Here is a 12,911-nt window from a genome sequence, read left to right on the forward strand (position 1 = left end):
CTTTTTTGCAATTAAGCGTTTAAAATTTTAACGATGACTAGAGATGCAATTTATTCATCAATCTCTACTCCGCTTTAAGGAAGGTAACTGTGAACAACCTTAAAATCGAAAAACTGCATTTTTAGTACCTGATGATGAATCCATTTATATTCAGATATTCTGGAAGCTCAGCTCAGATACTGCAATGTCTCCAGCCGTTTTCAAGCTTGTGATAGACTCTCATTCAAGGCTTCATGTGGAAAGTTTATCTGTGGTACTTGCGTGGCAGTGTGTATGTGTTTTATCCATGTTTTAAACACACCTCAAATGACTTAGTACTACTGCTACTGTTTTTCCTCATTCAAGAATTGAGCTTAGTTCTATGAAGTGTCAGTTTGGTAGCTGCCGGCTCACCAGTCTTTGCCATCTGCTCGATACCTTTGGAGTGTGACAGGGGCCAGTAAACTCTGGGCCTAAGTCTTCTGTTTTGGGATACGTAAAAACAAGTACCTCTACTGACCAAATTCCCCACCAGAAACTCCCAGTGTCTTAGTAGGGAAAGGACAGCAGAATCAGATGGCTTGAATGCTTAATTTTTTATAGCTGACCCAAAAATTGCGGTCCTTAGAACTCAGTTACCGATCCCCTTTAGCCTGGCAGATGAGGCAAAGGTCTGCATTGGATAGACTGCAGCTAAGAGGAGTACTATCGAGGACAAGAATAACTGTCCTCCCCTTCAATTAAGTTCCAAACTGCATGCGGCCGCCACTCGAAAAAATGCACTCCCGATATTAAGACCTGCACAGTGCACTGGTCTCAAAATCACGAGTGCATTGTCAGGTGATACCCCCATGCTATGCGGCACAGTTGAGAATTTGTAGGGGAGGTCAGTTACTTTTGTCCTTCACTGCACATTGTGCACTCTCTAACCGGCCCCCAGTGGCTAGTTGTAGATAGCTTGTTCCATAACGTCTCTGCACTACCATTGCAAACAGTGGGAAACATGAGGGAATTAAGTGCCATGGAAGAGAAGCATGGCATTAAATGTTAGCAGTAACGCAAAGAGGTGAAATATAATTCGTTGAGAATTCCTTAAGGGCAGTTTAACTGCGCGCTGAAGACTGCATTCAAATTTATGCTCAGTCAGCCTGTGGTAGTTACAAATTTTCTTTCTAATCTGCAGCTCGTCATGCAATACCTGTACAAAGGTGGCTGCGAAGATTTCGACATTGACCAAAATGATGTGCTGGAGGTACGTACGAAGCATATTGTTTAATTACTGAATTAATGCCTTGTTCTAAGCTCCCAACCAGTGTCAACAAAGGACAAAAATCGGACCAGAAATGACACAAATTACAAATTGAAAAGGATCCCCTGTTTTTTCCCTCCTAGCTTCAGCTGCTTTCTGTGCACTGAACTTTGCACCAGATGTTTCCAATTGTTCTTCTTATGTACATGTATCCTTCACTTTACTTGTTATTTGGAAATGTTACCCCAATGAAATCATCTATATATTATGTTGCTTTATGGGAGGCCAAGAGCAAAGAAAAAGAGAGGACAAGAAAAGATGGAATTCTTGTCAAGAAAAAGTGAACAAAAGGCAAGAGGAACAACTTATCTCTGCCTACCAATTTAAGATAGTCAAGTCCTCTTCAGAAAAGGTTGCCAGGTAGAGCACTGATGCCCTTTGATCATTGCTGTCTACACCTGCTTTCTCTGCATATTGATTGTACTTCTAGAAATAAGGCCTATGGAGACTGCAAGGGGTACACAAGGGCCATAAAGGACAGCAAGGAGGGGAGAGCACTACAGCAACTAAAATGGCAGTAAATATAAACCTATTGGTATTGTGGCTCCGTTGCATCAAAATTTGAAATTAACAGCTACTGAATGACAATTAGCTGATCGAGTGAGACCTTAAGCAGACAAACTGGTTCACCCCACAATTTTATGACCTTTTACACTGTTACACAAAAAGCAGAATCTTGGCCTCATATCTGGCATAATTTGTGACGATCAATTCATCTTTAATTATAAACATACTTGAAAAAAGTTACTATTGCAGGGAGGCGTTGTAGTAAAACATATGCTTTACGCTGCTTATGAATGCTCTTATGCCCAGCTTCTGACGGCTGCCACGTTCTTCCAACTGGACGGTCTCGTGCGCTTCTGCGAGGCACGCTGCTCCAAGTGTGTAGACCTGGACAACGTGGTTGCCACATACGTGCATGCAAAAGTATACAACGCTGTACAGCTCCTGGAGTACTGCCAGGGGTTCCTGCTTCAGAACCTTGTTGCGTTGCTCAGCTACGATGATGGCGTGCGCAAACTGCTGTTTGGCAAGCGTCTGCATAACCATGATGTCCTCAGCGGCCTGCTGCTCACACTTCAGGCACGGGTAAAGCAACGGGTGGCTGTGTCAAAATCCCTGGCCGGCAAGCGAGCTTCCACAGGCCACGATGCTAAGATGAGGCTCGTTGGCCCAAACAAGTAGCAGTGACATCTGCCCACCCTGGCTAATAGACAAGACAAACTAGGTGAGGATACAAATGTGCTGCTGACTCTGGATTTCTGGAAGGTGTTATTAGGATATTCAGAGGCAAAAGAAATTGTTAAAAAGAAGGCTGAGCGATACCTTCACAGTTTCTAGGAATTTGGAGATATGTGATGAGCCGAATCTGTAACAGTGAAGTCGAATGACTAGTTGCATCAAGATATCAACTAAAGAGTTCCGCAGTCTTAGATGCTGCTGTAAAAACAAATGTTAAGTATGCAACACTGACTGTCGTACACTGGTAATTAGATTACTGCTGTAAAAGTGTGTTAACTATCAAACTCGGACTGTCGTACATCATTGCTTTGATAATGAAAAATATGTGGCACGTGCATTCATTCCGTATAGCTCAAGTGCAAGATGATGTACAGCACTAGCAAAAAATGTCTTTGCCTTGCTTGAACTGTGAGGGCTGCACCTAAAATATGTGTGCACTAGGTTTATCATGCTCGTACACTATTAGCTTGATCCTGTTGTGAGTAGGCAGATGCTTTTTGTTTACTGCTGTCAAAGAAAAAGTAGCCCTGTTGTTCTGTATTTAAGCTGATGCATTTTGTGCTTTTAAATTGTTTAATGGCATACCAAAAATAAACGATAAAGCTATATCAATAAAAAAGACATTTATTTTCTTGATACGTTGCAGAAACAAGTCATGGCGGGAAGTCTGCATACCTGATGACTCCATCTGTGCAACCAAAATTGTTGCATGCATAAAAGAAGTGCCTACTGAGACGACATCCCTGCACATTGCAGCAGCAACAGTCGGGTTCTTCGTCTTGGTTTCGGCAGAGTGTGTCCGTCGACCTACCTGGCAAATGTGAACAGTGTGTGTGTGTGTCTGTGTCACACATGACTTTTACTGTCCTGTGTTCCTTAAGAGCTTGAGTGACATCACCAGTTTAGATGGACCTATGTGCCTACTCCGGTGATTCCACTTCAAGCCGCATTATACGATGACACTGTACTGACTGACCAGTAGCGCGGTGATGACTGACATGCAACAGTTAAAGGTAATGTTGGCTTTGGGACTTGACTTTACCCTCCATGTCAAAGAAGATCATCGAGTGCACCCATCCCCTGGTGTCCTTCACGCTGACGGAGGATGTGTGTTTTTCGGCTCCATATCATATGCCCAGAACTCAATTTTACTTTGGGAACTGCTCTTCCAGAGATAGATCTAGGCAGCAGTTCTTCCAGCCATGTGAATAACCCTCTTTTAACTGTCTACAGCCAAACTGCCTTAATTATTAGAAATGTGGTGCTTGCATCTGCCAGCCACTCTGCATGATGTCTCAGCAGGAGAGAGCCACATCCCAACAACATTTTGTGGTCTATTCAAAACATCTGCAATTAATTGAGGCTGAGCAAATAAAGATCAGAAGCAGCAAAGCTGCCTTGATGACTGAGCAAATAGGAACCCTTGCTCTTGTTAGTGTGTGTGCAGGGTGCAAGTTTTACTCGAACAGTTCATGTATTTTTTAACACATAGGTTTTCTACTACAAAACTTTGGGACCAATGAAGATGCCATGTTTAATAATGAAATGATGAAAAGTGCCAAGCTGGGTTTTTTTTTATGTGTTCACTTGAAGGCGTGGCTTTTGACTCCTACCTGCAATTTGTGTGCCTCTTAACGAAGCCACATGTTCTGGCAGTAGAATGTTGTGTTCGAGTCTGTTCTCTCTCTTTCAATTTAGACGGCTAGGCCATGGTACGCTGAGTGCAGCAATCTCATACTTCCTTAAAGGTGCACTGAAGAGAATTCTAGAAAATTGTGTTTTTGTTTTGGAATTTTCCATGTATAAATAGTTTTAGCCGCAGACAGCGTAGCCGCAAATTAAACCCATGAAAAGAAAAATATGCATACACTCCGGAGTAACACACTCTTGTGCAACGCTGCCCAGTGACATCCGCCACGGCCGCAACAGACACGCCCCTCTCTCACTGGGTGCATCTATGCGGCCGCTCCGCCCCCTCAGTGTTAAGTCGCGTGATGCGGGTGTTGCCACTTTCCCTTCCTCCTCTTCAAGTTTGCGGAGAGATGGATGGACAGAGAGAGAGAGAGGCCTCTGCTGCAGCTGTGCGGCTGCTCCGCCTCCTCAATGCTGAGCTGCACAACGCGCGCGTCGCCACCTTCTCTTTCTTCACTTCAAGTTCACAAAAAGAGGGAGAGTGAGCGGCTTCGGACAGATATCAGCGAAATCCGTGATTGCAGCTATTAGTGCTATGCACTAAAATACTATAATCCGTGGAGACACCCCAACTACCTAACTCTTAAATATGTTTTGGGGCATGACGTAAATAACGTTTTGATAAAACCACAACATATTTATAGTGCAAAGATAATATCACCAAAACAACAAGCCTGAAGCAAGCGGACTATGTTCACAAAATCACTCCCCATATACATTATCCCACTGATGGCACAGCGGTAGATGCGGTTGCCTAAAAGGCACTCTGCAGATTTGTTTGCTCCTCCTACTCTCTGTAGTTAGTTAATAAAAGAGGTGGGAGCCTGGGCATTTAATTCGAATGTAGTAGGGAAATTGGCCATGCAAAGCAATAATCTGATCTCTTATAAGAATGCCCAGAGTGTGTAGACAGAGTTCCCATGCTACAAAGAGGAGCTCAAAATTCTCGTTAGTGCACCTTTAAACTGCATATTGGGAAACCTGAGCATTGTGTTCCATGCTCTTGGTTACATATGAGTGTTGTGAAGGAAGCGAATGGCTGCCAGAACGATTTCGGCTGTTGGTGAACTCACAGTACAGAATGATGGCTGCTTATGCCAGCCTGGCCGCACTATTGTTTAAACTATTGCAGTGTCAGTGACTCAGTGTTTCTTGCTGCCGTGCGGAAGGAGTGTGCTAAACGCTGTCGGCTGCTGAGCGTAGTGAAGCTTTCAATGTCTTGACTGCATGCTCGAGGATGTTTTCCCTTTGTAAAGAATACCACAATATGCTGCACATGCATCATCACAGCATGCATGATGCATTTGACTGTGGTAAATCACCATCGTCAGCCTAAATTATTCTAATCCATGCTTTGCATTTGTACATACATTTAAGAACACAGCACATAGAAAAATAAATAAATAAAAAGCAAGCATATGCATTAACTCCCAGGCCTGACCGAATACTCGTCTGTCATTGTGTTGTTTGTCAGTCCTTGTTTTCGTTGTATGATGTGCTAAGCGTGCTTTGTTTCTGTTCTGTTAAGGGATATTAATGGATCATCTGTTCTCTACTGCAACAAGTGGGAGGCACTGTTAACATTGTTCCTGTCAAAACAGACCTTTACTCATGGCTAGCGGGGGACCAGAGTAAAGGTGTAAAGATGGTTGAAATGGTGCTGGGTATCATGTGAACACTTTCCTACTGTGACGCCCAGTGATATTTACATTCACGGGTGCCAGCTTACTCTTGCTTTCTTCATTATTGTGCCTCTGTTTAATAGCAGTATGAAAATGCTTGCCTGTAACTAATCTTTTTTTCACAGCAGCAGGCAGCATCGTGTTGATTTGTTGCTCTTCTGCAACCATGCTTACATTTTCGGACTTGCAATAGCTGCCTATTTAATGAGCAGAAGAGCATGAAATGAGAGAATCGGTAGACTAAGGAATGCTGGATGGATAATTCAATCTCTTTGATAATGTATCAGACCATGTATCAGACAGTACTGTTGCACTATTTGTGACTTGGTTCTCTGATGTGGTGTTTTGCCCAGGTTTTCATGACCGTGTACTTGTCGACATGTGTATGAGTTGCTTTAATCAAATGGAGTTGTTGAAAATTCGCGGCCACAGCATAGGCCGTTCTGGTGGGGCTAGCTACTCCAAGAATGTTACTCTGTAAAGTCTGGAATTGATCCTCCAAAAAAAGGTGCTTTTCTATCTGGTTATTCATCTTGTTACAAAACTAACAACTTTATAAATTGCAGTGATTTTCTTGACATTACGCAGCGCCATGTGGTATGAAAACTGCACTGCTTCTGCTGGCATTGAGGAGAGAGTGGTGTAAGTCAAGCTTGCCAGCATGTTTTCTGTTTCTGTCTTGAAGACACCAACTTCTCGCTGGAAGTCGAGACTCATTACGAATGCTGAATTTATTGCAAAGGTTTCTGCCAGTCTGTTAGCTCATGCTCTCAAGTGCCATTCCCTCCCTGCCTGGCTTTTATAATAGCATGTGCAGTCTCTGTTTACTTTTGATCCATTCCGGATAACCATTCCGGATAATGTTATGCGTGCAAGAAAGCTTTACAGGATTATACAGATGTTTCTGATTTATTTTGTGTTGGTTGGACTGGACCAAAAAAATTAGTTTACTTGTTTGCAAATACTCTTTTTTTTCCACTGCGGGGTTTAAGACTTTCCCAGAATGTTAGCTGGCGCCGTACAGAGCCATGTGTCATGGATACTTCGGACATACTTACTTTAAATAATGTGCCAAACATTGCTATGCTTCTAGGTGGTTAAAGTGTAGCTTCCCACATTCAAGTCATGTTGCTTTACATGAGCATACACAAGCACAGCAAAACAGAAGAGGGTTAGATACATGCTTTATTTAACTGTATAGCGCATCTTGTGGTTTAGCATTCACTAAGCTTTTATGACATTTAGTAGTATCTTAGGCAGACAAGGAAGTTTTGTTTTATTAGTAACATCTAGTGATGTCTTCATTCACACGTAAATTATTAAACCAGTGAGTTAGCTATTCTAACCATGTATTTCTGAAGAGAGTGTTGATAGAATGTCCAAAAATCTTAACAGTCTAAAGTTTCATTTTTTGTCGACTCGGTGGTAATATAGAAAACATAAAATTGTATAACTGTACAGCATAACGTTCTGATTTAGGAATTGTGTTGGCCATTATAACAAAGTGCTCAGGTTCGCTCTAAAGCTTCCGTAATCAACGACACTGTGCTCCGGACAGCACACTGTGAGGAAGGTCAACTTTCCGAAAACTGCGACAAATATAACCATGTCTCGTAAGCCATTAATTCCCTCATAAAAGTGGTTGAAGTACTTGGCACATTTGAGCAAGCAGTAATGACCAAATGCATGCTTTCGTCCAGTTGGCCAAGAATGCTTTCTTAACGTGTTGTCCATGTTACATATGTCATCAGATGTGTTGCGAAATGAGAAAATGGTGCGTGATAAAAAATAGAGGCAAATAAGACTACTCACCCTGCCTAAGCCTCTTTTTTGTTGTTCACACCGGACACAACTTGGCATTCTTGTAGTGGCCATTTTGAATGCCTTCTTCACAAGCTACCTCAGTGCGTGTCTTTTGTGCCTTTTTTAGATATTATTTTTATGCGCACAAAATCTCACAGCATGTGCGAATGGTGTACATAAGACGCGGTCTAAACCCACCGAAGGCAGACCTCCACATTAGGTTGCAGAAAACAAAAGTGCTGCATGTCCGTGGCTATGATAACTACAGTGCACTATAGTTTTAGACGGGAACAACCAACGAATAACACTTAAAGGGCTTGCTATTTTCATGATGACACTGCTGACATAAGTTAGCTGTTCCTGTTCATTCCCCTAAAGTGTTACTGTAACAGGCTTGGACACAAATGGTACCACATTAAGCGTCTGAGGCGCGACGGCACAACACGAACATACCCGTGTAATTGTTCGTTTGGGGATTCTGTAAAGTTGATTTTAGGGTTCTACTTGTTGTGCATGTGGTTACATTTTGTCACCCACTGAGTCTGTTGTTGCGCGTGTTCTCGTTGCATGTCTCATGTCGTCTTTAACTGGTACGTACAATAAATGACATTTGAAATTGCCTGCTTGGTCAGTGAAACGAAGAGCACGGGAAGTAACCACGAATGCAACATATGGAGCATAATATGGCTCTGTATATTTTTTTTTTCTTTTTGTCACTGACCCATTATTCAAATAGCAGGAATAACACCAGTGCTGTGACCTGTGAATGAAGAATAAAATAAAAACTATGTTTGCAGCATTTTGTGGTTTTCGTAAGTTGGCTCACTGTGCCATTGCTATTTTGCAGCACTTGAGGCTGCTGGCAGGCTGCTCCAAACTGACAGTCGCATTCTGTAACCATAAGTTTGCTTCCACTCCCCCTTGATAATTTGCATATGCCTTCACTCAGACATTGTACTAGCATCAGACATCACAAAGTGGCTAAGGTAAGCATAAGAACTTAGTCTTTTTATCCTTTGTAACTTTGCCTAGTGAACTGCCAACTTCTTTTATTCTGCTTGATGAAACCGACCCTTGATGCACTGGTCAACATCATCCAACAAGCATCCAATGCCGACAGTCCGGGCTTTTGCCTGCACCACAGAAGTCTCTGCAGTCGCCACCGCCGCCACATCTCTACTGACATCACGGGCCGTGCACGAAGCGACAAAATGATGCATGCTGGGTAGTCGGCCATGTTGTTGGCAGCAGAGGACACAGTGCAGCCAGGCTGCAGTCCGAGCGTGAGATGTCGGAAGATTCCTCAGGGAAGTATATGTCGACGTTCTGCCCAAAAGATCGGGAGGGCGCGCGCTACAAAGAAAAGGCAAAACAGTGCAGAATGAAGCCGTTCATGCTGTGTGTGGATGACTGCACTGTGGATCTGGGCTTGTGGCCACAAGTTGACATCACTGGCATTCATGACTTTCAAGTTCTGATGACTAGTTTGGTACCTTCCCGGATTGGCACCTATCTCGCGTCTGTTGGTTTATGGGGCTTAATGTCCCCAAGTGGCTCGGGCTATGAGACGCTGTAGTGGAGGGCGCCGAAAATTTCAACCACCTGGGGTTCTCTGATGTACACTGACATCGCACAGCACACTGATGCACTGCTTATCGCGTCCATCGAAAAGCTGCCACGATTCGATCCGGCATCCTTGGGCACCGTAGTTGAGCGCCCTAACCACTACCCCACCACTACAGGGCACGTGTCTCTTGGTTCGTGCGAGCAATTTGCGTCAGCATCACTCATTGAGCTCCTTTGCCTTTTCATACTCATGCAGGCGCAATCTTGGAATTCTAAAGAACGTGCAGTTGGCTTGTGCATCCTTTGGTTGCTGTGGATTGCTTTTTGTTTGGCTGTTACAGCCACACCACAGAACAGTTCAGCATCTAGCCAACACCGTCTTCGAGCATTACATGACGACATAAACTCAGCTGCGCTGCACATATAGCAACTGCATTGTCTGTTGCCAACGATGACAACATGGTGGACTGCATGTATTGCATTGTGCAAGATGCTCAAAATGAAGGCCTTTGCCGGTGCATCACCAATGAGCGCATTAAGCCTGACGGGGATAGCACATCCACCCAAACTGACCCCGAAGTCGGAACCTCTTCTAACTCATCAACAAAACGACGAAGAAACTCATTTGCATCATCGGCTTACTGTTGCCAAAATGCCAACTTCAAAAGGGTTGCTACACTTCAGGTTTTTCATTTGCCCGAGAATAGTCCAGAATTGGCTCCCTGAGTTCTTTGCGACTGGAAGTCCGTCAACATTGAAGTTTAGGACCAGCTTCTGAGGCAGACAGTCCTGATGGATACCTTTTAGAATGCCGAAATAGCAGCACTTTCCACCAGAGAGGTGCAAAATGCTGTCTGATCTCCTGCGAGTTTCTAGCAATGCCCTCGCAGACCTCGGCAAGGAAGCAATAATGCATGAGATCACTGTGGCACCTGCACTGGGGGAATGCGTAAGCACATATTCTTCGTGGAAGAAAGAAGAGACATGGAAGAAGAAGAGGCCTCCGGTTTGTAACCTCACACTATGATATAGCCCCCCATAGAAGTTGGGTACCACCGGACTCCCCTTGGACATCGACATTACCCCCTTAGCTATTTTGACATCTCATTCCTTTAACTGGATCTAATTAATTAACTAATTACTCTGCATGCACCAAATTTTTTCTCCAACGACATTTTTCCATCCTCTATCTAGTGCAACCATTCGTTGTCTTATCACTCGTTTCGTTCGAACGTAATCCTACCGACAAATTTCTGGCGATATGACCTTGAAAACATACCCACTTGATGCTTACGCATTAAAAATAAGGATGGCTGCGCAGGAGCGTCAGACGCGAGCTAAGTGATGCATGGGTCACTGATTCAACTCCCCAAATCTGCAGTCGCCTACGGAACAACAAATCGTCGTCCTGAGCGTCAGGCAGCTCTTCAGTTCGACGATAAGTTACATTCATTGCTCCGAAGTGATGGACCACCAGCAACGCTGCAATCATCGTTGAGTGGGGAATGTTCAACCGCACTGCTATGGCATCTGCTACGCAAGGCTGCAACGGCGAACTCGCCATGTTGAGAACTCGGTAAGCCATTGGGCGAGGTTTCTTCCGTGACCAACAATGAACGGAGATGATGTCTCACTACTATGAAATGCCAAGAGTTCGAGGCACTCATTCGTCTGCATGCCGAAACTTATGTTGTGCACAAGCTGTCATGGCTGAACCGAGTTATTTCTCACTGGTCACTTACCTTGTTTTGTGTCCGTTTCTGGCTTCTCAGACAAATACATCGTAGCAGAAGGGTGTCTTTTGCCAGTGCTTTTCCGTTCAAAAGCTGCACAATACTACGCCCTAGCAAGCAACGGCGAACGTGAGTCTATAGTGAAACCAATCACCGAACACACCGAACACTTCGCTAACTTCCTTGTAACTTCGCGCAGGAGATAATTTACTTGGCTTGACTCGGCTAGCTTGCTAGTTTGGAGAAGCAGCTGATGAGGATCAAAAGCTATGGGTGATGATTAACGCACCATCCATCTATGGTTGCTTACATCCAAGGAGGTTAACCTCCTTGCTTGCATCATAGAGAGCGGACATGACGGACAGTGGGGGAGGTGGTGAAGGCTGGCTGCTCTATAAACGTTGGGGCGGCTGTTCCTGGCCCTACGGGACTAGGACTGGTTAAAGTCCCTCGGTGAGAAGAGGACTGGTAGCTCAACGCCGCTTGCGGCAGAGGCTATAGCCTGCCACCGAATTTTTATGTGTTGTATGCCGTCATTGCACCCGCCACCGCTTAGGTGGGACGACGGCGGTTGCGGCGCGCGTCTTCCTCTCCCGACTCGTGTAACTGCGACTTCTGTAAGTAACAGATCTGGCGTTCCTGCGGAGCGAGCGGACGCGTTTCACCTGGGCTCCGTGTTTTTTTCATTGAACTGCCAGATTTTTTGAGTCGCACCTTAATGAAAGTGCGTCGACCGGATGCATGAAGTTGTGTGGACCACCGGGAACTCGAATTCCGAGGTAGGGGACCGCTTTTGCCAAATTTAAAGGACTTTTGTGTGCCGAGAGGAGCGCCCGCAGCTGGGCCTAACGTCGACTCCGGCCTTGGCCGGAGGAGCGGTAGGCCCAGCCCGAGCGTCGGTGAGGCCGCCAGCGGAACATCGAATCATCGGTGATTACGCAAGTGAGCATTGACCTAAGATAACTACAGCTATGCGAGTAGAGGTGGACGGCGTCGAAATTCCGCCGGACCAGTGCACAAGATCGCAAGGCTGGAAAACTGCCGGCGAGAGGGTCAGGCACAAAGGCATGGGCAAGTTAGGCCTAAATGCCGTACTTCAAACGAACCAAGATGGCGCCAAGGCCATGGCTGCCACTGGCAGCGATACACGTCACTCAAGGGCGAAACGTATAAACAAGGGCAAATTGTTGAAGGGCGCGCGCATGCCAGACTTGCCGCGCGGCGACATAAAGATATCGTATTACGACCACGAGGCGGGCTCCACGTGAGCGACGTGACCCGCGTTGAACTAAGTCGTGCAATTGTGGCGGCGGCACAGATCCCCGGCAATGAAGCAAGTGAAGATGTCGTGTGCCCCAACCTCCAGCAGAATATCGTTGTGGTGAGCACCTCCAAGAGAGAGAACGCCGACCTATACACTGCAGTCGGAAGGATCGACATACGCGGCACGGCACACGAAGTAAGTACCTACGAAACGGCCCCCCACGGCACGGTGAAGGGCGTCATAAGGGGCATCCCGCTCGAGGATACGGCCCAGGATATTCAGGACAATGTTGTGCACAAGCATAACCCAACGGCGCTACAGGCAAACCGGATCGGTAAGACCCGATCAGTCGTCATTGCTTTCGAAGGGCATAAAGTACCCAAATACGTGAGATACGGCAACCTGCTCATGGAGTGCACGTTACATAGAAAACAAATCGACGTATGCTATGCGTGCGGAAGAGTGGGCCACAGAATGGACGTGTGCCCGGATCCTTCGAACACGATCTGCCGAGGGTGCGGAATCTCCAACCCCGCCGAAGATCACGAATGTGTCCCGAACTGTGGCCTGTGCGGAGGCAAACACCTGACAGCGGACAAGGCCTGCAAAGCCCGCTTCAAGACACCCTACGTCGTCCGCCG

General features: G+C 45.5%; 2 protein-coding genes across 7 annotated transcripts in view; one reads left to right on the forward strand and one right to left on the reverse strand.

Moving 5' to 3' along the window:
• LOC146190522 (ankyrin repeat and BTB/POZ domain-containing protein 2) overlaps positions 1 to 2,473 on the forward strand; it is a 99,476-nt gene extending 97,003 nt beyond the window's left edge. Inside the window, 2 exon segments of the mRNA XM_084600921.1 lie at positions 1,163 to 1,231; positions 2,102 to 2,473. Of these exon segments, the coding sequence (XP_084457047.1) occupies positions 1,163 to 1,231; positions 2,102 to 2,473 (441 nt within the window).
• LOC146190524 (uncharacterized) overlaps positions 1 to 12,911 on the reverse strand; it is a 92,229-nt gene that overhangs the window by 70,274 nt on the left and 9,044 nt on the right. For 4 of the 6 annotated variants that reach the window (XR_014706553.1, XR_014706551.1, XM_084600917.1 and 1 more), the window contains exon 1: positions 11,016 to 11,226. The exons of 1 other annotated variant lie outside the window; for it this stretch is intronic. Coding sequence is in view for 2 of the 5 variants with exons in the window: in XM_084600917.1 (XP_084457043.1) it covers positions 11,016 to 11,055 (40 nt within the window). In the remaining 3 variants the exon portion in view is untranslated. Of the gene's footprint in view, positions 1 to 8,300; positions 9,061 to 11,015; positions 11,231 to 12,911 lie in introns of those variants that run through there. One more of the 6 variants, XR_014706552.1, reaches the window with a different exon arrangement.

Source organism: Amblyomma maculatum, chromosome 4 (genome assembly GCF_055883805.1).
Source record: "Amblyomma maculatum isolate TAMU_Amacu chromosome 4, ASM5588380v1, whole genome shotgun sequence".
Taxonomy (NCBI): Eukaryota; Metazoa; Arthropoda; class Arachnida; order Ixodida; family Ixodidae; genus Amblyomma; species Amblyomma maculatum.